Here is a 26,928-nt window from a genome sequence, read left to right as displayed (position 1 = left end):
TAAAACGGTTACAAAATAATAGTGCCAAGAACTTGGCATCGGTACCAGCGGTGCCAGAAAATAAGTAAAATCATGCAGTAGCAGTAGGAACATCGAGCGGGGGACCGTCAGTCAATACCCGGAGACGAGGAAGCCGTCGTCAGCATTTTCATAATAACCACCAACGCCATTACCATCATTATTGTCTTCTTCATGGGGTATAAAAGGCGAAATGGTAACAAAAGCATCTTCCAAGCTGATGCGGTAATGTGATTTACTAAAGACACCCGCGAAGTTAAGACTTTATGACTTAAAAGAGGTAATTCGCTAGTCGTTAAAACAGGCATAAAATAACACAATATTTTTGTTTTCGTATGTTAATTGTTTTAGTACATTGTGTATAATTTCTCCCACCCAACGCTGTTGAAAATCAAGATTTTGTTTTCAGTGTTTCATAAAACAACAAAAATTAATATGGATTTTGCATAAGCGTGATGTAGATTGGCATGTTATTAGTAAAACAATGCTAATAGTGCACCACAAATGATTCAGCGATTTCAAAGGCGTAGAACAGTTAATAGCTAATAAATGATTTTCGTGACATGGCTGTCTCTAATCTAGTGGCAGCTTGAGCTGAAATTTGAAGTGGGCGTTAACATGGGTGGGACTAACCTGCCATCTGTACACAACTTCAACACAACATACATATGTATGAGCCTTGCAGAAAGTAATTGCCTAGGTGCCATAATACGTTTAGACAGATCCCAGCGTTTAATTTAAAGTAATTAATGATAGACGAAGTACCATTGATGGTTATCCGCTAGTGGTATGAATTCTATGTTACATACCACCCTGCTGGTAAATATTGTGTATATATATTGGTACTCTGTATATGCTGAAACGTAAATTTATTCGTACGTTATGTTCATGTAGCAATAATATGCAGAAATGAACATCAGTGTATCTGAATGTGTAATATCAAGATAATCCCTCCTGAACACTACCGATTTTAGTGATTTGACGTCATTTCAATTGTTACAGTAATCCTTTAATGTCTCGTTAGTTGTATGCGCTCCATAACAATGATTTTAACATTCCTGTTATGTTAACCGATTTAGTAAATGTCTTGTTTTCTGGAACAACGCAATGAGAAGATGTATTTTTGTCTAACATAATCGAAATCACATTTTCAACCCCAGTAATCCATTCCAGTTCCATCTTTTAATTTAACTTACTGATTTTGTAGCAGGCTACGTCTGATACCAGCTAGACCGTATCGCCAGAAACGACATGTATCTCGGCAGTTGTATCACATTTTCACAAGTTATTCTACTTCACGGTTTAAATTTAGTAACTTTTAGACCATTTAATGTTTATATAATACCTCTGTAAGATCACAGGTCTCTGAACATGCTCAACTGCAGGAATTCCTTTTACGCTGTGTACATTACGCTTTTCCGGATTTTGAAATTAAGCCGAATCGAGTCACCAAGATAGCACACTTTTATGTACGCTTAGTTTTATAACTAATATATCGGCCATTAAAAACGATATGAACTGTAGCGGATTATTTATTATATGCAGAATAACGAAAGGTAAAAAAAAAAGATCTAAGGAAAAAGTCAGGTTAAACATCTCTTATTACGAGGCGCGTCCACAAAGTAAGTTTCCCACTCGTCCCACAGCTAGCAAACCTTATATTGCGCGAAGCGACTGTGCGTACGTGATAGAGCAATGATGTAGCATGGCGCATGCACTAACGGCACTTCCCGCGTTCTCACAGTAGCATCGTTGCAGCTGTTGAAGATGGAGGTTCTTATTCCAGCTCCCGCCGACTGTGAAGTGCGGTCAGTGATAACGCTAGGCCGCACACGGCTCGACGGACAGCAAGTCTCCTGCAGGAGTTTAGCTGGGAGGTGTTTAATCATTCATCCTACAGCCCGGACCTCGCTCCCAGTGATTTCCATCTTTTCCTACACCTCAAGAAATTCCTGTCCGGTCAGCGTCAGCGTTTTGAGAATGACAGAGAGGCGGAGATGGTTGTCACACAGTGGTTCCAATCCCAGGCGGCAGACTTCTACGACACAGGTATTCAAAAGTTGGTCCCACGGTATGACAAATGTCTCAATTCCGGTGGTGAATATGTTGAAAAATAGCTGGACACTTGCTGTATCTGTTGCAATAAATATTTCCATGAAATTGTGTTTTGTTTCTGTAAACGGCCCCAGGGAAACTTACTTTGTGGACGAGCCTCGTACTTCATTTAATTTATTTCAGTAATATTCGAATTTAAGACATCCAACAGAAAAGAATATTTATGAAGAAATATCTTAAAAATAAAGGTTCGGTTTAAATGTTTTACGTCTTACATTAAAACACATAACTGTATAATTCAGTAATACACTTTTGTTTGTTGCATTGAAAATCACAAACGACCTGAGGTTTCCGTATATTTTGAAAATGTTAATGGTGTCTGAATAGTAAATAACTTTATTTGATTTAGGATTTACTTAACGACACAATAAATAGATCAGTTTGCATACATCGAATGATTAATGTATAATGAATTGTAAGTGATGTGGAATGAAGCGATTGTGGCCTATTGCAATGTACTATCTTGGCATTTATCTGAAATGGTTGGAAAAAATTACTAAAGTATTTTGTGTTGGCCGAGTTTTGAAGCTGGGGCCTGCTGAATATGAAGCAGGAGCTCTAACCACCCAGACACATTTTAGGAAATGTTTTTTACGTTTTATTCCCGTTTTATAACAAACAAATAGCAAGGAAGGACAGTGGAAACCACAGGATGTCTGGACAAAGTTTTGAACCGGAGAAAGTAAACCAGAGTCGTGCGTGTCTGCCTACATGACTCTCTGCAGGGGGTAAACTGTTAAATCTAGGATCTGCATTGTTTTTCACACACACACGACCCACAGCAAATTATCTGACACGCGACGTTAGTAACCTGAATAGGTTGAATCCTATGATTTATTTTTTATCCCATTTGAGCTAAGTACAAATATTTTTAATTATCTCACTGTTAACTTGCGATCGATACCTTTAGCCTCAAAATATGCTTGTAAGTTCTTGTATTTTTTCAGAAAATATCTGAAGATGGTCATAGGCCGAAACGTGTAGTGTGATGTATAATACAAATTGAATTTGAATGTTATTCACGAAGGAAAAATTTAGTTGACGGATATAATACAGTGTGTCTAAAAAGATGTACACACATTCAATGAATGAAATAAATACCTTTATAATAAACTGAACTATTACATACGTCAGAATTAGTGAATTAGTTAATCTAGTTCAGGTTTTAAAAGTGACCACCATTAGCTTATGAAAGCGAATTATATGGTATTTTTGTTGGTTCTAGATTTAGGTGTGGCAGTACCAAAGTGGCTTAAACTTAAGAATCTGTCACAAAATTAGTTTCCGGGCCCTTCAGGAAGGGTAAGAACAAATATCCAGGTTAAGTTGTACAAGTATTAGCTTTAAGTTTACCAGCACAAAGTACGATATAGTTTCACGAATATTTCATTAAGGACAAGGTGCAATTCTCATAAATTGCTTTAGTATTGGTATTATTGTGTTGAAGGAAGGTGGGAACGGAAAAAATGAGATTCAGACATCCTAGTCTTTTCAACTTCTGATGTTAAGACTCAGCATTGTTAATGGTTCTGTGTTCGTACTGAATTCCACAATTCCACTTAGAACTAAGGCTACATCAAATACAAAACTTTTCCATCTGTGACCTTTTATGAGGTCTTTGCATGATGGGAATAAAATAAACGCATGCATGGGTGACAGCGTTTGTCCGACCGTCATTTCGTCCGTGTGTCCTCATTTTTAAACTCTAAAACCGCTGGACGAATGTTGATTAAATTTCGTATGGATATTATTTGCGTAGAAGTTATAACGCCGTGCATTTAATTATCTACAATCAATAATAGGAATATGGCAGACGTTCAAATTCCTGAAATTCGTGAACACTAGCGCCACTTAATACAGTGGTCAGTTGTTATTGTATAAAAACAAGAACGTGGTGGCAGCGCGAGAATATTTATACTTCAGTGTGACAAAGTTATAATTTCACTTCGATTTCTAACCTCGTGTTAATTTTTATGAATAAATTAATTCACTCTAAAAATATTTTCTTAAACAAAATGTTTTGATGTGTAATGAATGTTTTGCTTACAATTTATGATTCAAAATACTTCTAACTTTTACTTTGAAATCTCGTAGAGAAGAAAAACGCCATTGTGTCAAAGCGTGCATTTGCATAAAGAATGAAGTCTTTGAAGTCCATTTGTGTTGAGTTTGATTATACTTGGTTTTCTTTATATCTTAACTGCGATATCCATTACTTACATGCACGGAACACTGATTACAGGGCACAAAAGTTACAGCCGCGAAGTGACCAAGGCGCTCATTGACACACAAACACGCAGGTATGGAAGCGTGGACACCATTGTCATCCATACATAACGTCATGTGAACAGAGTAAACTTTGAAAATATGTCATCCTCATTTCTTTTTAGATTACTGCCCGAGAATTTTCTCTGTTCTGTTGTGTCACAATTTTCTGCAATGATATTTCAGAACTTTGTTTCGTCTGAATCATTACTAGCAAATTCAGAATAAATTGTGTAGGATTTGAGGTTTTCACTGCGGTGAGTATGAAGATTTCTGTCTTCTGGGTTGTTGCGCTGTATAGTCTGGTCGATGTTTACCAACGTTTCAGAGGTCATACTGCCTCCGTCATCAGGGCGATGAGTATGAAGATTTCTGTCTTCTGGGTTATTGCGCCGTGTAGTCTGGTCGATGTTTACCAACGTTTCAGAGGTCATACTGCCTCCGTCATCAGGGCGATGAGTATGAAGATTTCTGTCTTCTGGGTTATTGCGCCGTGTAGTCTGGTCGATGTTAACCAACGTTTCAGAGGTCATACTGCCTCCGTCATCAGGGCTTTAGGGGCGTTTAACACTCGTCTTCAACTTCTGCTGTCACATTGTTAGTTTTATTTGTTAAAAGTAAAGATCTGCAAAGAGCGCGTTTGTTTATTTCTCACTTCCTTTTAGTATCGGGGATTATCACTAAGACATATTTTCTTATAAATATGTGGCACAACTGGAAACGGAAATACAAAGATATGGGCTATTTATGATTAAATTAATATCATATATATCTGGTAGCCCGAGAAGAATTTGTTAAACGTACAACGCTTTTGCACTATGAATTCTGTTGTGCCGTAATATTAACAATTTGAGACAACTAATAATTGTGTTCCCTAACGCAGCTTATCAGCTAAATAACATTTTCGTATGTGCAGCCCTCTTATGTGATACACATTAAGTGAAACTCATTAAGCAATTCATTTAGAGAAGGCGCTGGGAGCATTTACTAATTTGAATTAATCACCTAAGACTGCTGAATCATAAATTCAGCTATAAACGAAGCTTCCTGAAGCGAGATGACAAATTATAGCTATATTGTTTTAAGCATACCCTTACTGTAGTCTGTTTTGCTTTCATGGTTTTTGCGTCAGTCGATCTATTGTGAATTAAGCGTATAGGCCAGTATCAATACAACAGACAACAATATAAAACAATACATTTATTTCTCTTTGATAAAATTGTCAGAGTAACATGCAGAGAGCTTGACGTCTTATCAGATTTCATGCTAAACATTTACATCTAACTAGAGGCTTAACTGTAATTAACGAGACAGCTACGTAATTATGTTTATTTTACGTTTCTTATTTTATAGGGAAATGTAACATTTATGATAGGCATATATGGAAGAATACTATTAAAGTGAATCTTAAGTATAGTGTGGGATTGTTGATTTGATTTACGAAACTCAAAATAGGGAATAAATATGAGTTTTTGTGAGCACGGTAATGAACCTTACCATCCCATAAAAGAGTGAGTTTATTCACCAGCACAACGACGGTTAGCTTCTCAGGAATTGCTGTACTAAGTTAAGACTTATAGTATCATTAGCTAATGTACCCGTTCTTTGTTTGGGTTCTTTTTAAAATAAGCTCTACAGTAAAAATTAAACTGCGTGTGCTACTTAATGCGTGTAATTGCGTTTAGAACTGTATTATATTAATCATGTACATGCATACTTAATCCGTTCATAAACAATATACTGTATGCAATATCAAGACACGCAGACCTCTTAACTGACACATTTAATTTAGTGCACTGATATACACACACATGCTAGATTATTCTTTCTTATGACCTAAGCACAAAGGAGGTGACATCAAACATTGCTGTTTCTACTGTCGTGGTACCGTATGATTACGAGTTTTGTAAATACAGTAGACTCCCGACTATCCAGGGGCGGATTTAAACGAAAGTAAAAAAATAATTTATTAAATATGTTGTAAAAGATAACGTTTAAAATGAAGGGATACAACAATGATACATTGTTGCAGAAACCTTAAGTTTACGACAGTAGAACGCTATTCTAACCGTCCGAATCCTCTTTCTTTTGAAGTATGTACTGTATTAAACTTTATATAAGATATTTGTCGTTATTCGTAAACCTTTAAAAATTCAAGTAATATATTTCTGTAAATAAACTCACGTATTTCTTGCATTTTCGTATTTTTATTTCATTTTTGTGGATTTCCCGGGGTTTCGATTATTCTACTATAAAAATTTGTGATTCCTCGTTGTCTTCAAGAAATGACGTCATCAACAATGTCAACAGATATTTGTTTACTCGGCATTGTTGTGGACCACAACAATGCCGATTACAACACAACAATGCAGAGTAAACAAATAACGCTTCACTACCAAGCCAGTCGCATTATCACTGCTCCAGAAGCTTCACGTTGCATTATTAAAAATTGACTGACAGTTGGCCTAAAACATCAGAAAAGTGAAAAAAGAAGTTATCAACTATTTGAAGTACCATATCCAACAACTGCAACAAGGTAAAGTGATACTAATAATACTACTCATATATACTCGATATATTACGATTACGAAAACTATTATGATCGATTTTAAGACGAAGATTTGCAAGGGTGGGGCTGGACGTAGAAAGTTTACTGACCAAGAACAGTTGGCCTCTGAACAGCGACGTAAAGAACTACTACATCAGACCTATTTAAGAAATAAAGAAGAGCGAAAGAATACTTACAATGATAGACGAGACCATATTAACGACACATGTAGAAAAACTTATTCCCTAAGAACAGAGGAACAAAAAAAAACAAGACGCTGAAAAAGTGTTTTAACCCCCATTCGGGGGGTTAGTTTAGTTTCTTACACAAGGTTGGTTGCGTTTTACAAACTTGACCAACCCGCCCGAGGAGCTCCGAAAGGAGCGCTCTGCTCTAGTAATTGAAATTTTATAAAGTTTAACAATGGTATTAAATCAGAAGTGTCTGAATGCTAACAAACGCCTATGCAATAAACAATGTTGTATTCAGCAATACAACTGTTATTTGTTTTTTAAGTGATTATCGGCTATATTATTCAAGTTATAGAAACACATTTTCACTTACTGTCCACAACACTGTTAGTGTTTTCTGCTGCCTTCGGCAAAGATATTAATAACCAATATGGTCTGCTGAAATGAAGAGGTTTTCGGAGAAAATAATTAAAATGATTTTCTTCTGTTAAGCTATTTATTTAATGGATCATGATGATAATAATAATTCAATTCATTCATATAATAAGTAAGTAATTTATTTCAATAATAATAAAAGTAAAACAAAAAATGAAACCAAATATATAAATGTAACATATTAATAATAATTCAATTCATTCATATAAGAAGTAATTAATTTATTTCAATAATAATAAAAGTAAAACAAAAATGAAACTAAATATATAAATGTAACATATTAATAATAATAATTCAATACAATTCATTCATACAATAAGTAATTAATTTATTTCAATAATAATAAAAGTAAAACAAAAAATGAAACTAAATATATAAATGGAACATTAATAATAATAATAATTCAATACAATTCATTCATACAATAAGTAATTAATTTATTTCAATAATAATAAAAGTAAAACAAAAAATGAAACTAAATATATTAATGTAACATATTAATAATAATAATAATTCAATACAATTCATTCATACAATAAGTAATTAATTTATTTCAATTCAATTCAATTCAATTCAATTAATTTATTTACGTGTTTGCCAACAGCAAGAAGCCAATAACAGGCAAACACTGATAATATATACAATAATAGTGAAATAAAAATTAAAAATCTTACACAAACGGATTAACTAAACTTATAAATATACAGTATTAAATATAACTGCCAAGTACAGGCAAACCCAAAATAGAAACAATATTAACACAGAGCAAAAAATGAAGGAATATAAATAAAAACAAAATAATTCACGTAGGGAACACTAATATAATTGTAAAACTTTAAAAAAATATAAAAAGACAGGTAACCAAGCTAGATCATTTCCCTTGTTGAGAACGTTCGCTCAAGGGAGACAATGTTTGTGCTAAATACGTCCAAAGATTTACATACTTCATTTGCAGCGATGACGCACCTGGCTGAAGGACTATGCCTTAGTGCACTGCTCACACTAAAAGTAGAAAATTCTCTTATTTGCCTCGCCGGCACACGTAAACCAACAGCGTCCATAATGGAATGGCAATTTATTTTGCCCTTAAATACATTAATAAGAAATAACGCATCGAGATGTCGTCGTCTGGAATAAAGTGTTCTAAAATTTAAAGTAGATAGGATCAGTTCATATTTTCGGGGGATATTAAACTGGAAAAATCGGTAATTGCATAAACTGGCAAATTTTCTTTGAATATTTTCTAATTTATTAGAATCTGTCTGTGTAAGATTATTCCAAACGACCGAGGCATACTCAAGCTTTGACCTAATTAAAGCATTATATAAAACAACAAGGCTGTCTAAAGAGGAAAAATTATAAGTAATAAAACGAATAAGCCCTAAGGTCCTTAGTGCCTGGGAATGAACACAATTTACATGACAGTGAAAATACAGTTTACTGTCTAACAAAACACCAAGATCTTTTATACAATTTGTACGCAAGATTAAAAAGTCACTAACAATGTAATTAAAATGGATACTGTTGGTTTTACGTGTGAACGATATAATTTTGGTTTTCTCTATGTTAAGTTCCATATTGTTATCATTACACCACTCATGTACGGAATTGATATCTGCTTGAAGAGCTCTGCAGTCATGCACAGATTTAATATCGTGATATAGTTTCAAGTCATCGGCAAATAAGAGAAATTTAGAATACTTATTTTTGTCGCAAAGGTCGTTAATAAAAATATTAAATAAGAGAGGTCCCAAGGTAGAGCCTTGTGGAACTCCAGATAACACCGCGTAGAAAGAAGAAGACTGTCCTAAAATGCGAACAAAGGCAGATCTGGATGATAAATAACTTTGGAACCACTTGACATAAGGAGAAGATAGTCCAAATTTATTTAGCTTTTTCAAAAGAATAGAATGCGGTACTGAATCAAAGGCCTGCCTAAGATCAAAATACACAGAGTCGATCTGTCCCTGTGAACAAACAGACGGCTGAACATCATTAAGGTAGGTAACTAAATTAGTTACCGTAGATTTTGATTTACAAAAACCATGCTGACTGGGGTGTAATTTGAATTTGAAATAAAAGGAAAGGTGATCATGAACAATGCTTTCAAAAATTTTGGAGAGGTTATTAAGGATCGAAATAGGCCTATAGTTAGATACTAAGGCGCTGTTGCCTTTCTTAAAAATCGGCACGACAGCCGCTCGCTTCCATAACAAAGGAAAGTTCCCACTAGATAAACTAAGGTTGAAAATATAGCGTAAAAGAGGAGTTAAAATCTCAGAACAACCTTTTATGACGAAAGTCGGGATTTCATCGGGTCCGACGCATTTCGTCGAACGGAGACGACTAATTGCCCGCGTAACATCATCAACAGAGATACGAGGAATATTCAAAACATCAGAATAGGCGAAGTCAGAACTAGTCGTAACATTAACGCAAGAAGGGGAGTTAAAAACAGAACGAAAGCGGTCAGCAAAAGCCTCAGCGATTGCCTGGGGTTCCGTGATAAAACTGTCTCCAACTTTAATTTGTGTAATCGACTGGTCTTTCTTTTTGAAATTAGAAATATATTTCCAAAAGTGCTTTGGTTGGGTTTTCAAATTTTCTTCAATAGTTTTTAACCAAACCAATCTATCTGATTTAATAGTCAATTTAACTAGTTTACGATAGTGGGAAAAAACGCTATAATGTTAATCAGATTTAGATTTTTTGAATTTCTTAAGAGATGCATTCTTCTTTCTAATGTAATAGACAAGAGTTTTGGAAAACCAATGAGGAAATGCAGAATTTCTGGGTTTTACAAGGGGAATAGCTAGGTTGATGGCCTTCGACACAGTAGCCGTGAGATTATTAACTGCAGCATCAACCGAGCTTTCATTAAGAACGCAAGACCAGTCAGAGTTTTCTAGGGTATGGTAAAGTAATAAGTAGTCTCCTTTCCCGTAATTGCGTCGAGGAGTAAGCGAGGTATGTTGATAGTCAAGACTTAGTTTAAGATTAAGGACAAGAGGCGGATGATAGTGGTCAGGAGGGACCAGCGAGTGAGGAGAAAGGGAAATGCTGAGATCGCTGAAGTTCGTAAAGACAAGGTCGAGCAGGGCATTGTTAGGAACGCAGTCGTTGCGCTGATTTAGACCAAGAAAGCACGAGGTGGCGTAAAGAGAATTTCCTTTAATTTTGCTATAGTAATAACAATTAGAGGAAGGGGTGCCGTTTAGCCAGTCAAAATTGGGGACATTAAAATCTCCTAACATGACCACCCGATAGAGATGCGAGTTTAGGTTTACTTCTAAAGTGTTTAGATAATTTTTAATTGCTTTTATATCACAATCCGGCGCAAAGTAATGATTCCCTATAAGTAGACTGTGGTTGTCTCTAACAGGAATTTCAATCCACACACACTCTTCAATCGTTTCTAGATCATACCTTCGTTTAACGCCACGGAAAGACTTTGAAACTGCAGTCAGCACTCCGCCTCCCCGTTTTTTATTGGAGCTTACGTAATCCCTATCGGCACGAAACACGTAATAGGATTCAGGAAAAATATTATAACTTAATATAGAGTCATTAAGCCAGGTTTCCGTAATACAGTAAATTCCGGACGTGCCAGCGAAAACATTGTCAATGAATTTACTGCATTTGGTTCTTAGACCCCTGACATTTTGATAAAATACATCAAAATCACAGTTGTCAAGAACCATACTCAGTGGGAATCCGAGCCGCCCCCAGGCACAGTAGCCACACTGGCCGTAGGCAGAGCATCTGACTCCGTTGACCTGACAGGCGCGCTCGAGGAGTAAACCTGCTCAGAAGTAAGTCTGCCGTAAAAAGGAGCAATAAGGCACCCGTTTGGCCACACACCAGTATTATTAATTAATGGAAACTCGTCCTCGTTCACAGAAACATGAAACGAAGAATAACTGCTAAATTTTGTTTTTAGCCTGGTGCACACCAAGTTCTTAAGGCGTAATTGCTCCTTTAATGATGCCTCAATATCTGAAGTCGTGACCTCAGGACTGAACCTTGAAACGAACAGGGCCTTAGACCTCTCTTTCTTAGAGATTACGGGCAGAGAGGCAGAGTTTCGAACCCCAATTAAGGGCTGTCTACGCTGTTTTGTTGCGTGGACCACCGGGGTACCTGGGTTGGGCTTCCTTTTACGGTGCACCGTAATAAAGCCCTCGGTGTCTACCTGCGTTGGGGTCTCCGTAGTATGTAAACCCGTGAGTGCGACATCCTTGTAGGACTTAACGCCCACGTCAGCAGCACAGGCCGAAGTAGAGTTGTCGGATGACTCAGGAACTTTGCGAGACGGAGCGGTTGAAGATCTCTGGCTTGATGATTTCCTTTCCGCAACATGTAAAGGAGCACAGGGAGTACTGCTACTCAACTGCTCCTTCAAATATTCGTTGTCCTTGCGCAGCTGCTGCACATCCTCAGAAAGCTTGAGGACCAACTGGACCAAGTTTTCCACAAGATTGTGCGTGCAAGCTCCATTGAGCCTCACCATCTCCAACTTTTCAGCGAGAGATTCGTAGCCCCCAACGTCCGGCAGGATCGGTTCCTTTACAGGAGACACTACCTTCTTTGCAATCTCCGAGGCAGAGGCAGAACGCAAGATCCTAGGCGGTGTGTTTACACCACTAACGCCTCGAAGTGCCTTTACGCACTTTCTGCACTTGTAGGTGGAAACACCATCAGAAAAGAGGAATGAGTATTCCACCTCGCTCATTTTCAAGCAATTAACATGAAAACGGGAAGCACACGGCCCACAACATCTAATATGCTTTTGCTTTCCGTAGAAAGCCTTCTTGCACACCTCGCAAGTATCCTTGCTAGCCGTCATTGCGGCGGAAGGCAGCAGGTAGTAGATTCCTGTACAACTGCACCACGTTGTAAATACACAGCACGGAGCACTAGCAAGACACGTCCGCTCACTACGAAGGCACTTTCCACATTCAATAATAATAAAAGTAAAACAAGAAATGAAACTAAGTATATAAATGTAACATATTAATAATAATAATTCGATTAATTTATTCAATCATATTTCACAAATAAATGGGCTAAATACAATACCTAAGTAATATAATTCAATTTAATAATTCTAAATAAAATAAATAACACCAAGTGACAATAACAATAGTTTAAATTTAATAATAATAACAATAACAACGACAATAATATCAAATATTAAACAGCCATCGCAAGGTTAATTTTGTAGCAAAATTCCCACTTCCTTCGTGGATGATACCGTAGACTCCACTTCTTAGGTCATTAGGTTGTCAGTGATTGTTGTAGACACGTGTCCTCCAGCGTAACCATCGAGTCAGTCAACTAACATCGTCAAACACTGATGTGCCGGTGGTCTCCTGGGCCAGGGATTAGTTCAGATGCGTGCAGAAGGCAAACGAATCTCACGATGTGCGGCCTCACGTGTCCCAGTGGTTGTAAACTGTAAACTTAAGAAACAGGAAAACGCGAAAGTAAAAGTAGCATTAAAAAGCATTTATGAGAAAAATACTATAGAGTATCTCAAAAAGATGTAAACACACATCAGCTGATTTAGTCTACGTGTTCAAAATGTTGAGCGGATAGCAGCTGACTGATAAGGTTAATTAACATATTCCGTGTTCCATCTTTTAGGAACAGCTCTCAAGATAGCTCGAAGCTTTGATTTAGTGGACGTAAGCGTACCAGCCATGTCTATTTAACCAGCACTGAGCAGACACATTGTTGAACACGACGCGTCTAGAACCGAGAACAATGGGAAATGTAAACACAAGCCAGTTTTTTTCTTCTTTGTACGGTAAGATACTCAATGTTAACATAGCATATTTCACTTTCCATCAAGATTTGATTTGATAGTTGTGTCTTGTAAGCATTCTACATAATTTTACTTTAAAAACTGAACATCTCGGAACAGTTAACACAAAACTAAGCTGTTTGTTCTTTCCCAGCAAAGACATCCACGTGAAACAGTTGATTTGTGCATGAATTGATTTCGAATCTGTTACTCACCTGCACTCCAAAACTTACGTTTGCGTGACTAGTGATTGTTGTATTTCTGTGCTGTTTATGAAGTTGGTTAAATCGGTAAGGATGTGGAGTGGGAAACAAAGCTGTCGTAATTTTTTAAAAAATTACTATTTAACATTTTCTTTTAACGAGTCATTTTAAACAGAATTTTACGAAATTTAAGCCAAGCAAATTAAGTAATTTGTAATGGACGATGACCAGTTTATATTTCGGGGAATGCAAAGAGCTTCGTTCTAATTTAACCCTCGTTTTAAGGGTCTTCCAATATTATCTGTAAATAACAAGTCTCATTCGATTGCCTGAAGGGAATTTTAGTTTCGTGGTTTTCCTCAGTCCGCCTTGGCAAATTCTGAGATGGTACCTTAAATTAAGCCACGACCGCTTCCTTCCACACCCTTTCCAATTTAATATTCACTATGATCCACCGAAACGTCGTTTAATAAACTGAAAATAAAAAAGTCAGTAAATAACACAGGTAACAATGGGCGAAAACTACAGAAATTTGTCGTGTCTTTTCAGACCTTCTGACATTTATACGGAGACAACAATGAGAAGTTTCCTTTTAAAACTTCACAGATAATTTTCTAACGAAAGACATAAGTTCACTTAATAAATATCTAACCTGTTATTGTCCCTTCCATACTCAGTTCACTGACTGACGTATGTCGCCGGAACATTACAGCCGGTGTTCTCTTTCCCCGGAACATTTCTTCCGTCGTCTGTTGCTTCTTCTGTCACAGAGACCTCCTTCATTACGCGGTGACCCCAGAAGTTGTCTTTCACTAGGTCCCGGTTCCTGAAACAATCCACTCAGAGACATGATTAGTTTTGAGGGCGAAATTGCCTTGATAGGCGGGCAATAATATTCGTCTTGTCCTCTCGTTCAGGCAGAAGTGTCCGTGCAACTCTGACCCAGTGCAAGTGTTGATGCGGTTGGATTCTCGAGGTAAGGATGGGCGAGTTGTTCTCTGCCGTAACTGCCACTTCGTAGGTACTCCATTTCCAGGACGAATTCGATAAAATCTGCGCCTTCTGCTGCAGACGAGTAGTTCTCCGTGATTTTTGTCATCTGTAAATAGTCAATGTCGTCAAAGATCGGTGGAAATAGGACGGTTTCATCCAGCTCCTTCAATCTCGGGAACCTCTTCCTCGCATCACTGACGTATTCGTATTTACTTGTCAGGGGATTTCCCGCCAGCACCAGTTCTTCTAGAGGAAGGCCCTTCAACCAATCCAGTTTCCTCATCTCAGGTATCTTGTTTATTCCGAGGTCAAGGGCTTTGAGGTTAGGAAGTTTGCTAGGAAGGGCGCTGAGGTTCTCGAGCAGGTAAAGTTTGTTTTCAGATAAGTCAAGTGCTTCCAGATCGGGAAAGTTCTCCACGACGACGTCCAGCACTGCCAGCATCATGCTGGGTACGAACAATGCCACAGGAAAGTTGTCAACGAGGTCTGCATCCGTGTGTAACCGAGACAAGTCCAGGGATTTTGAGGTGGCGTCGTGTCGCCTGGCTATGACCGTCTTTATTCTCTCCATCGCAGTGGAATCGGTCACGACCTGCGGCAGTCCAGGCCTCACTTCCACCAACAGCGTTTGTCCTCTTATGGCGATCTCGTCCTTCAAGCTGGCTAACTTTTCTGCAGCATTGCAGTCGTCTACGAAGAACGAAGAATTTCTTCCCGTGACTCTGTAGCAGATCGGAATGAATTCCGTCGGCCCAACATTGGCCATAACATTCCTCAAGACGTAGTTCTTTCTGTAGTTCCCTCCGTGATGTATCGTAACTTGGAACCACATGGCTGCTTTACGTATACTTTTTTCAAGGCCGAGCACCAATGGTACAGAGCGCCTAAGACGCTTTAATGTCCTCCGGTCACCTGAATCCATGCTTGGAGTTTTGACGACTGTACCACCAGAACTTCCTGTCTCATCACGGTGTTTCGGATTGTAAAGTTTGAATCGCCTATTACACTTTCCACTCGAGCCTGGCTTGCTAACCTTACCACCACGTCCAACACGGGCATCCACACTCAGATGTTTTTTTCCAGATTGTCCGTTGAGGTTACTTACTCGGACGCCCTCGGTGTTGTCTGTTTTTTCTGAATACCTCATTCTGGTGTTGTTGTTAAACAAAATTCTTATTGCTCTGATCAATTGAAAAGGTTTTGAAACGCCTTTCTTAAAAATTCTGATTAACTTCGTGAAATGGTGCGACACACGTCTAGTTCAGATCACTCACTCAATCAGAATGGCGTCCCTGTGGCGCAATCCTGCAGATGTGACGTCACAAACCGTCACAAAAAGTCGCAAACCGTAAAACAAGAAAATGTAGACATTATTAAATTAAAATTATAAACAGGATTTTTTTTGAATTGTTTTCATGGAAAGAATCGGATTAATAAAACTCTTTTCTGCTTTTTTAGAATTGTAACTGAAAGTCGGCCTCATCTGGATTTCCTGTTCTTGATTGTCAATTGTTTAGATTTGCAACTCTTCAGAAATCCTGCCACAAGGGTTAGAATCAGAGCCATCTTTTGCCTGCTTCGCGAAGCTTCTGTGTCGTTACGTTTTGTTAATAATAACTTGAATATTGTTTATTATTAATTAAATGCTATATTAAATTACATTTTCCCAAGTCTTTTTGAATATGAAGCATCAGTGATACGCCGTACATACACCTAACCCTTTAAAATCGAGTGGTAACAATAAGTACCGTTTGCTTTAACAGCCAATAACACTGCAATATACATTTATGTGTTTTGCAAGATTCTAGTTGTAAACAGAGGTTATTTCCTTAACATGAACTTGTTTATTGTTGTAATTGTGATGTGTTGTGTTACGTACTGAAGTCTTACATATTATTTAAGACTTTGACTGTACATGATTCATTGTCGGCTTCAGTGAATAGAAGTCACGATGTATGGTTGTATAACAACAGTACAGCCGTGAACATAGATCATATGCATTATCCCATATTTTAACTAGAACCACGAAACAGAAATAAGGTTGAGAGACGAGGAAACGGGAAGGTGTGTGATAAATTTTGCGTCTTTTGTGTCATCTCAGTGCATAAGAAGATACTCTCTTCGCGCTCAGTTAAAATTTATGAAATCTCTCAAAAGCTACTCACCGTCCTACAAACATGCTTATCGTGTGAAAAGAATCACATTAAGTTTTGTGAATCTGCTTTCAGGCGTCAGTTTTTAACGACATAAGACGGGAACTAATTTTCATAAAAATTCGTAACGCTTTCTGGTGTTCAAATTAAAAGATGAGGATCAGAGACGGCGTGCTACCACGTCTGTAACTCCTAAGAGATGTTTACTAAGCGGCTGTATTGAAAAGTAAGTAAAATATTTTACACTTGCTTAGGAACAAATTTAAAAGACACGCTGGAACAAAAACTGTTAATTACACGGTTTTTGTCCGGTTTAAAATGTCACGAACACTTGTCAGTAGTACAGGGTGGGTGGGAAGTAAGTAAGCATTGAGAAATGGTTATAACCTCTATATTTCCAATGTATAAAGATTATTTAATGTCTACTTACTTCCCACCCACTCTGTAGATGTACATCTAAAACTAATATAAATTTCACACTTATAAAAATCTAGTAGTTTCATCTATAATTCATCATTATCATTATTTATGACAAACACGTTATCTGCCACTGCGAAGAGCAGAATTGACAATCGACACTTATTGGCATACAGAGGCCTCAACTTTTAACCATCTAAGGAGAATGTTTAGTCCATAATTCGATTAACCCTGAGATTTGAACTTCATGCTGAACTAAGTCTCAAACACCAAAGGAGCGCTGCCTGACTGAATCGATCCTCACTTCTGGTAGCTAACAAAATTTGTAGCAGTAATGGATGTGAGGTTATTGTATAATTAATTTAACCTACGTGACTATATTATGAGCTCCATTACATCAAACCCAGCATGGCAACTCTACACCTAATGTCTTCCTCGCGTTCTGTACACAATGGGATTTATTCTGTTCTTATGAGAGTCCTTATCTCTCCGAGTGATTACAAAACTGTATGTCTATTAAAAGTTCTTTTTACGAAATACAGGCCTGTATATTTTCGTATTTGTGTTTTATGGCGCTGTCAGTAATTTATATTATGTATAACGACGAATGATATGTGAAAACTGATTTGGAAGTGATGTGGAGAAAGTAAGTCATATTTTAATGTGCTTGGAGGCACTGAAGCATACCACGAAAAACTTCAGTCAGCATAGCCGACCTCCAGATCTAGACTTACATCCGGGATTTCCTGAAAAAGATTTACGAGGGCTAAGCACTAGTCGAATTTGTGAAAGACAGAGAAAATCTAAATTGCATTCAATGTGATATTAAGACTTAAAATTATTTATTGTCTACTTGTCATACTTTTAAGTGTAAACTATCGACGTCAAAACCATTTAGAAGTGATATTAAGAATCTTACCAGTAATCAGTTCCAATCTTTCTTGACGTAAATACGTCTATACGGAAGGGTCAAGAGCTGGGGGCAATGGCAAAACTGCGCTCTGTCTGCAATGGCGACCGAGGCGACCAGTAGTCGACAGCGGTTCACGAGTTCCAGACATATCCTCCCGCCTCGACGTTCGTATGTGGTGCGTTTTTGTACCAGACGTGAAATTACGGCCCACGGCGATGGTAAGTTACGTAGGTTATTAACCCTTTAAAACCAAATTGTAATTACGTATACCAGCTGCTGTAACACTCAGTATGATTCTCATTGTAAACAGCGATCATTTACGTAAACAGCGTTAATGAGTTCATCTTTCTAATGGTGAAGTGTTTTATTTGCGGTACGGACTGAATTATTTAATAATATTATAATGCTTTCTTTCCATGAAGTGTATAGCGAGAACGCAGTCTGAGATGGTCGTGTATTTCGGATTTGATTTTGGCAGCCTTTGCTCTATCGATCAGTCTAAATCATTGTTGTTGTCCAGTCACTCCCCCCCAACACACAAACACACACACACACACACACATTCTGAAGACTGGTACATCTTCAGTTTAATTACGGCTTTATTAAATGTCACCATTAAACTCTAAAAATATCCGCAACATTGCGCAGATATTCTGTACTAAGTAAAAAGTTATGTCGATTTTTAAACTTTTTTTCTGAACAGAAGAAATCGGATAGTCATAACCATCTAAACATACTATATTCACAACGTTTCTGTTAAATTTAATTGGATTTTAGATGATGGCAAAACTCAGTGGAGTAATCCATTTTGAGCACTAAGCCAGTCGAGAAATTCCCGAAGGCTCAACGTTACAGTCAACCACAGGACCATAAACTTTGCCAGATACACCCAAACACCATATTTCTTAAGATCTGTTTTAATATCATCCACATTTACACCTCGCGAATTCTCTTCTCGTGACTTTTCCAGTCCTGCCGCGCATTGAGAAGTTCGTGATTGCGTAATTCTCCCTATTTCCCTGTAAAGCCTTAGATACAGAAGCCAAATTTTTCAACTGAAACGTCATTTCTATTGCAAAGTAGGTGAATTTTCGCTCCCCCAGACTTTCATCTGTTCCATTTCTTATCATCCCCATGACACCGATGAGAAAGGCTCATCGTAACGGACCAGTATCAGCCATCCAGAGCGCAACGGCACGGTTGAGCAATTGCATTTAATGTCCGCGACAGCGAAACGTTCCGAAAACAATACAAGAAAAAATTTGTTTATGCCACGGGTAAGGCATTTAAACACAGAAGCTTTCAAACAGTGCATTAACGAATAAGATATACTTCAAAGTAAGGCAACAGATTTCTGCACTCGAAAGAACAGGTGTTCCAAACAGATAATGTAAAATATTCGCGTTATCGGTCTCCGTGTGTTGTGTTTACGAGAGTAACCTAGTGTAGTTTACACTTAACAGGTGGCACTGCAATATCTAATTCTTTAAGTGTCAATGCGCGTATGTAATAGTCTATTTTACAGAAACGTCGTAACACATGTTGAATAAAACTGTGTGTGCCTCTCATGAATTAAATCCGGTCGCGAAACAGAAATACCCATGAAAAACTTCCGTAAGAAAAGCCAGTTAATTCCAAAATAGAGTCCGGTACCTCCAGAATGACAGTCAAGCCGCTACTGTTTAGCTAACCTGCTCGATGACAAATTAACTGTTTCACACTGATCCGTAAAATACTCCTAAACTACTTGCTTCACTGTGAATCTGTCTTGCTATCCGCACAGTCCGTACGTATAAGAAGATATCTAAATAAATTACCAAACTATCGAAAGCATCGGCATGATGATGAGGCAGAGTAACGCAGGCCACAAGTCTGGAATACCCTTGAAACGCACATTAAACACTGAAGCTAACTAACTAACTAACTAACTAACTAGATGGCTTACCGAATCCGAAGGTTCATCACCGAATTAACCAAAGCCCTCCACCGGACCCTGTCCTGGGCCAATAAAATCCAGTCTCCTTCAACTTCTATCTCCCATAGATCCCGTCTGACATTATCCTCCCATCTACGTCTAGGTCTCCCCAGCAGTCTCTTCCCCTCAGGCTTCCCAAATAGTGGACCCAACCAACTAGATGGCTTAGGGAACCCGAAGGTTCATCACCGAACAACCAAAGCCCTCCACCGGACCCTGTCCTGGGCCAACAAAATCCAGTCTCCTTCAACTCCTATCTCCCATAGATCCCGCCTGAGATTATCCTCCCATCTATGTCTAGGTCTCCCCAGCGGTCTCTTCCCCTCAGGCTTCCCAACCAATACCCGGTGCACACCTCTTGTCCCATCCATGCGTGCTACATGCCCCGCCCATCTCATTCTTCTCTACTTAATCATCCTGACAATAATGGGGGAGGAGTACAGATTTTTAAGATCATATTTATGCAGTTTCCTCCTTACCCCATCGTCTTCTCTCCTAGGCCCAAATATCCTCCTCAACACCCTGTTCTCAAACACCTGCAATCTGTGTTCCTCCCTCAGAGTGAGAGACCATGTTTCGCACCCATACAAAACAACAGGCAAAATTATTGTCTTGTAATTTTTAATCTTAAAAACTGAAGCATTTGAAGAAATGACGTTCTTCGTAAAACTTTTTTAAAAACAAACACAAAAATGTTAGATTTCTGTCTTCTGGGTTGTTGCGCTGTGTAGTCTGGTCGATGTTAACCAACGTTTCAGAGGTCATACTGCCTCCGTCATCAGGGCGATGAATATGCCAATGCATATGGCATTGGCATATTCATCGCCCTGATGACGGAGGCAGTATGACCTCTGAAACGTTGGTTAACATCGACCAGACTACACAGCGCAACAACCCAGAAGACAGAAATCTTCATATTCACCGCTGTGAGAACCTCAAGTCTTACACAAAAATGTTACATGCATTAATATAAGATTCCATGTGGTGTTGTGATTTTTGACGATAACTCTTCTGGGGTGCTGCGCTCCCCAGGAAACAGCCTTCTTTACCATTACCGTCCTTACCGGCCTGAAATTTCACCTCATCATTAAACTGGTAGAAAATCGAAATACATCAAGAAATGGAGTTACGTAATTCCAACTAATGGAACAAAAAGAAATCTTTCTCCTCGTCTCCCTCCCTTTTTAGGAATTATTAATCTCCGAGACATTTCTTATTTCGTGACGGACAGTCCATTTTGTTCTTCCTCAAATTTGGCGATACCCCGGGAAATAAGTGAAGAATCAAATTTCACAATTTCTTCATTTAAGTGAAATATCAACGAGCAAACAATAAAAATAAGGCGCCCGTAAATCAGCAGCAAGAATTCTGGAAACAACGCAAAAACAATTCTTGACTTGCTTGAAATTACGAACCACGACGAAGGAAAAATATGACGCAGAAGAGAGAATCCGGCGAAAGCTGACAAATTCTGCTCACACACACACAAAACCTGTCAAGTATTTTCCTCTGTCAAGGAGATTCAATACCACAGCAGACTCCTGATTATCCGCGGTCTGTCTGCTTTAAACGAAAGTTAAAAGTTAGGTTAGGAAATCTGTTGTAGAGAATGTAACTTTAAAAAGATACGAATAAATACAACAACCACAAAATATTGCTAAAACCTGAAAATTAGGACAGCAGAATACACTAAAATATTTTTTTTAATAGTTGTCATTACATAAATCCTTTTTGCTCTTAGCAAATCTTTAAAATTTTAGGCAGTAAACTTGCGCATTTGTTGTATCTGTACGTCATTCTTTTTTTTATGATTATCCGGGGTTTCCATAATCTGGGGTTTCGATTATCCTGGGTTTCATTTATCCGGGGTTCCGATTATCCGGGGTTTCCATAATCTGGGGTTTTGATTATCCGTGGTTTCATTTATCAGGGGTTTCGATTATCCAGGGTTTCAATTATACGGGGTTTCGATTATCCGGGGTTTCAATTATCCCAAACATCTCGGATAATCAAGGGTTTGCTGCACTGTTATTACTAATGAAAATACAACGAGTAAAATCACGTCAGGCTGTGTTCCGGCATGACAATAACCCTGTAAAGAACACCGATAAATATATTTACCACTTGGTTCTACAATCAGTAACTGAATTTTGCATTAATGGGCGTCGTAAGATTGTTTCCTTAAACGGCGTTACAAATTTGATCTCTGTAATGGTGCTTGTCTTTGAAGTACGGACTGAATTATCCATTCTTTGAATAAGTTCGTTTCTTCAGAACAATGAATCATGTACAGTCAAAGTCTTATATAATATGCAAGACTTCAGTACGTAAAACAACACATCACCATTACAACAATGAACAAGTTCATGTTAAGGAAATAACCTCTGTTTACAACTAGAATCTTGCAAAACACATAAATGTATATTGCAGTGTTATTGGCTGTTAAAGCAAACGGTACTTATTGTTACCACTCGATTTTAAAGGGTTAGGTGTATGTACGGCGTATCACTGATGCTTCATATTCAAAAAGACTTGGGAAAATGTAATTTAATATAGCATTTAATTAATAATAAACAATATTCAAGTTATTATTAACAAAACGTAACGACACAGAAGCTTCGCGGGGCAGGCAAAAGATGGCTCTGATTCTAACCCTTGTGGCAGGATTTCTGAAGAGTTGCAAATCTAAACAATTGACAATCAAGAACAGGAAATCCAGATGAGGCCGACTTTCAGTTACAATTCTAAAAAAGCAGAAAAGAGTTTTATTAATCCGATTCTTTCCATGAAAACAATTCAAAAAAAATCCTGTTTATAATTTTAATTTAATAATGTCTACATTTTCTTGTTTTACGGTTTGCGACTTTTTGTGACGGTTTGTGACGTCACATCTGCAGGATTGCGCCACAGGGACGCCATTCTGATTGAGTGAGTGATCTGAACTAGACGTGTGTCGCACCATTTCACGAAGTTAATCAGAATTTTTAAGAAAGGCATTTAAAAACCTTTTCAATTGATCAGAGCAATAAGAATTTTGTTTAACAACAACACCAGAATGAGGTATTCGGAAAAAACAGACAACACCGAGGGCGTCCGAGTAAGTAACCTCAACGGACAATCTGGAAAAAAACATCTGAGTGTGGATGCCCGTGTTGGACGTGGTGGTAAGGTAAGCAAGCCAGGCTCGAGTGGAAAGTGTAATAGGCGATTCAAACTTTACAATCCGAAACACCGTGATGAGACAGGAAGTTCTGGTGGTACAGTCGTCAAAACTCCAAGCATGGATTCAGGTGACCGGAGGATATTAAAGCGTCTCAGACGCTCTGTACCATTGGCGCTCGGCCTTGAAAAAAGTATATGTAAAGCAGCCATGTGGTTCCAAGTTACGATACATCACGGAGGGAACTACAGAAAGAACTACGTCTTGAGGAATGTTATGGCCAATGTTGGGCCGACGGAATTCATTCCGATCTGCTACAGAGTCACGGGAAGAAATTCTTCGTTCTTCGTAGACGACTGCAATGCTGCAGAAAAGTTGGCCAGCTTGAAGGACGAGATCGCCATAAGAGGACAAACGCTGTTGGTGGAAGTGAGGCCCGGACTGCCGCAGGTCGTGACCGATTCCACTGCGATGGAGAGAATAAAGACGGTCATAGCCAGGCGACACGACGCCACCTCAAAATCCCTGGACTTGTCTCGGTTACACAAGGATGCAGACCTCGTTGACAACTTTCCTGTGGCATTGTTCGTACCCAGCATGATGCTGGCAGTGCTGGACGTCGTCGTGGAGAACTTTCCCGATCTGGAAGCACTTGACTTATCTGAAAACAAACTTTACCTGCTCGAGAACCTCAGCGCCCTTCCTAGCAAACTTCCTAACCTCAAAGCCCTTGACCTCGGAATGAACAAGATACCTGAGATGAGGAAACTGGATTGGTTGAAGGGCCTTCCTCTAGAAGAACTGGTGCTGGCGGGAAATCCCCTGACAAGTAAATACGAATACGTCAGTGATGCGAGGAAGAGGTTCCCGAGATTGAAGGAGCTGGATGAAACCGTCCTATTTCCACCGATCTTTGACGACATTGACTATTTACAGATGACAAAAATCACGGAGAACTACTCGTCTGCAGCAGAAGGCGCAGATTTTATCGAATTCGTCCTGGAAATGGAGTACCTACGAAGTGGCAGTTACGGCAGAGAACAACTCGCCCATCCTTACCTCGAGAATCCAACCGCATCAACACTTGCACTGGGTCAGAGTTGCACGGACACTTCTGCCTGAACGAGAGGACAAGACGAATATTATTGCCCGCCTACCAAGGCAATTTCGCCCTCAAAACTAATCATGTCGCTGAGTGGATTGTTTCAGGAACCGGGACCTAGTGAAAGCCAACTTCTGGGGTCACCGCGTAATGAAGGAGGTCTCTGTGACAGGAGAAGCAACAGACGACGGAAGGAATGTTCCGGGGAAAGAGAACACCGGCTGTAATGTTCCGGCGACATACGTCAGTCAGTGAACTGAGTATGGAAGGAACAATAACAGGTCAGATATTTATTAAGCGAACTTACGTCTTTCGTTAGAAAATTATCTGTGAAGTTTTAAAAGGAAACTTCTCATTGTTGTCCCCGTATAAATGTCAGAAGGTCTGAAAAGACACGACAAATTTCTGTAGTTTTCGCCCATTGTTACCTGTGTTATTTACTGACTTTTTTATTTTCAGTTTATTAAACGACGTTTCGGTGGATCATAGTGAATATTAAATTGGAAAGGGTGTGGAAGGAAGCGGTCGTGGCTTAATTTAAGGTACCATCTCAGCATTTGCCAAGGCGGACTGAGGAAAACCACGAAACTAAAATTCCCTTCAGGCAATCGAGTGAGACTTGTTATTTACAGATAATATTGGAAGACCCTTAAAACGAGGGTTAAATTAGAACGAAGCTCTTTGCATTCCCCGAAATATAAACTGGTCATCGTCCATTACAAATTACTTAATTTGCTTGGCTTAAATTTCGTAGAATTCTGTTTAAAATGACTCATTAAAAGAAAATGTTAAATAGCAATTTTTTAAAAAATTACGACAGCTTTGTTTCCCACTCGACATCCTTACCGATTTAACCAACTTCATAAACAGCGCAGAAATACAACAAACGTAAGTTTTGGAGCGCAGGTAAGAAACCGATTCGAAATCAATTATGGCAACGATGGATTCTTGACAATTCATGCACAGATGAACTGCAGGCTTTGTTTCACGTGTCTTTGCTAGGAAAGAACAATCGGCTTAGTTTTGTGTTCGTGTAGATGTTAACTGTTCCGAGAAATTCAGTTTTTAAAGTAAAATTAATTAGAATTCTCAAATCAAATCTTGCTGGAAAGTGAAATATGCTGTGTTGACATTGAGTATCTCACAAAGAAGAAACAGCTCGGTATTATAAAAAAAGTGGCTTGTGTTTACATTTCCCATTGTTGTCAGTTTTAAACGCATCGTGTTCAACCATGTGTCTGCTCAGTGCTGGTTAAATAGACATGGCTTACGCCCACTAAATCAAAGCTTCGAGCTATCTTGACAGCTGTTCCTAAAAGATGGAACGAGTGTTAATTAACCTTATCAGTCAGCTGCTCTCCCCTCAACATTTTGAACACGTAGACTAAATCAGCTGATGTGTGTTTACATCTTTTTGAGATACTGTATAGTTTTGTTAAAAGTATTTTTCTCATAAATGCTTTTCAATGCTACTTTTACTCTCGGGTTTTCCTGCTTCTTTACTTTACAGTTTACAACCACTGGGACACGTGAGATTCGTCTGCCTTCTGTGCGCATCTGAACTAATCCCTGGCCCAGGAGACCACCGGCACATCAGCGTTTGGCGATGTTAGTTGACTGCCTCGATGGTTACGCTGGAGGACACTGACAACCTAATGACCTAAGAAGTGGAGTCTACGGAATCATCCACGAAGGAAGTGGGAATTTTGCTACAAAATTAACCTTGCGATGGCTGTTTAATATTTGAGATTATTGTCGTTGTTATTGTTAAATTGAACTATTATTATTGTTACTTGGTATTATTTATTTTATTTAGAATTATTAAATTGAATTATATTACTTAGGTATTGTATATAGCCCATTTATTTGTGAAATATGATTGAATAAATTAATCGAATTGTTATTATTATATGTTACATTTATATATTTAGTTTATTTTTTGTTTTACTTTTATTGTTGTTGAAATAAATTAATTACTTATTATATGAATGAATTGAATTATTATTATTATTAATAAATGAATTGAATTGAATATGTTACATTTATATATTTAGTTTCATGTTTTGTTTTACTTTTATTATTATTGAAATAAATTAATTACTTTTATATGAATGAATTGAATTATTATTATTAATAATAAATAAATTGAATTGAATTGAATATGTTACATTTATATATTTAGTTTCATTTTTTGTTTTACTTTTATTATTATTGAAATAAATTAATTACTTATTATCTGAATGAATTGAATTATTATTATTATTAATAAATGAATTGAATTGAATATGTTACATTTATATATTTAGTTTCATTTTTTGTTTTACTTTTATTATTATTGAAATAAATTAATTACTTATTATATAAATGAATTGAATTATTATTATTATTAATAAATGAATCGAATTGAATATGTTACATTTATATATTTAGTTTCATTTTTTGTTTTACTTTTATTATTATTGAAATAAATTAATTACTTTTAATATGAATGAATTGAATTGAATTATTATCATCATCATCATCATCATGATCCAATAAATAAATAGCTTAACAGAAAGAATCATTTTAATTATTTTCTCCGAAAACCTCTTCATTTCAGCAGACCATATTGGTTATCAAAATCACGTATAAAAA

General features: G+C 37.8%; 2 protein-coding genes and 1 long non-coding RNA gene across 7 annotated transcripts in view; 2 read left to right on the top strand and 1 right to left on the bottom strand.

Moving 5' to 3' along the window:
- The window catches only part of LOC110838274 (uncharacterized), a 136,898-nt gene that overhangs the window by 84,502 nt on the left and 25,468 nt on the right, over window positions 1-26,928 (top strand). The window lies entirely within an intron of this gene.
- LOC147871202 (nuclear RNA export factor 1-like) lies at window positions 5,420-26,197 on the top strand. 5 transcript variants are annotated; one of them, XR_015532543.1, is made up of 3 exons: window positions 5,420-6,934; window positions 13,219-13,381; window positions 24,754-26,197. XR_015532543.1 is itself a non-coding variant. In XM_087340303.1 (3 exons), the coding sequence occupies exon 1, from the start codon at window positions 23,088-23,090 to the stop codon at window positions 24,312-24,314; it is 1,227 nt and encodes a 408-aa protein (XP_087196429.1). In that variant the 5' UTR covers window positions 20,862-23,087; the 3' UTR covers window positions 24,315-24,575; window positions 24,754-24,836; window positions 25,805-26,197. The 5 variants fall into 5 exon arrangements, 3 of the variants coding, with proteins under 3 accessions (XP_087196429.1, XP_087196428.1, XP_087196427.1); XR_015532542.1 differs by lacking the exons at window positions 5,420-6,934; window positions 13,219-13,381 and adding exons at window positions 17,085-18,275; window positions 24,402-24,575; XM_087340303.1 differs by lacking the exons at window positions 5,420-6,934; window positions 13,219-13,381 and adding an exon at window positions 20,862-24,575 and having other exon boundaries at window positions 24,754-24,836; window positions 25,805-26,197.
- On the bottom strand, window positions 13,378-16,081 carry LOC147871203 (nuclear RNA export factor 1-like). Its single transcript, XM_087340304.1, has 2 exons — window positions 14,234-16,081; window positions 13,378-14,055 (listed from the first exon to the last, which is right to left on the bottom strand). The coding sequence occupies exon 1, from the start codon at window positions 15,719-15,721 to the stop codon at window positions 14,495-14,497; it is 1,227 nt and encodes a 408-aa protein (XP_087196430.1). The 5' UTR covers window positions 15,722-16,081; the 3' UTR covers window positions 13,378-14,055; window positions 14,234-14,494.

Source organism: Zootermopsis nevadensis, unplaced genomic scaffold (genome assembly GCF_977971745.1).
Source record: "Zootermopsis nevadensis isolate Lab colony 2312 unplaced genomic scaffold, Znev_1.0 Znev_ptg000061l, whole genome shotgun sequence".
In the NCBI taxonomy this organism is placed as follows: domain Eukaryota; kingdom Metazoa; phylum Arthropoda; class Insecta; order Blattodea; family Termopsidae; genus Zootermopsis; species Zootermopsis nevadensis.
This window is presented reverse-complemented; position numbering and strand designations above follow the sequence as displayed.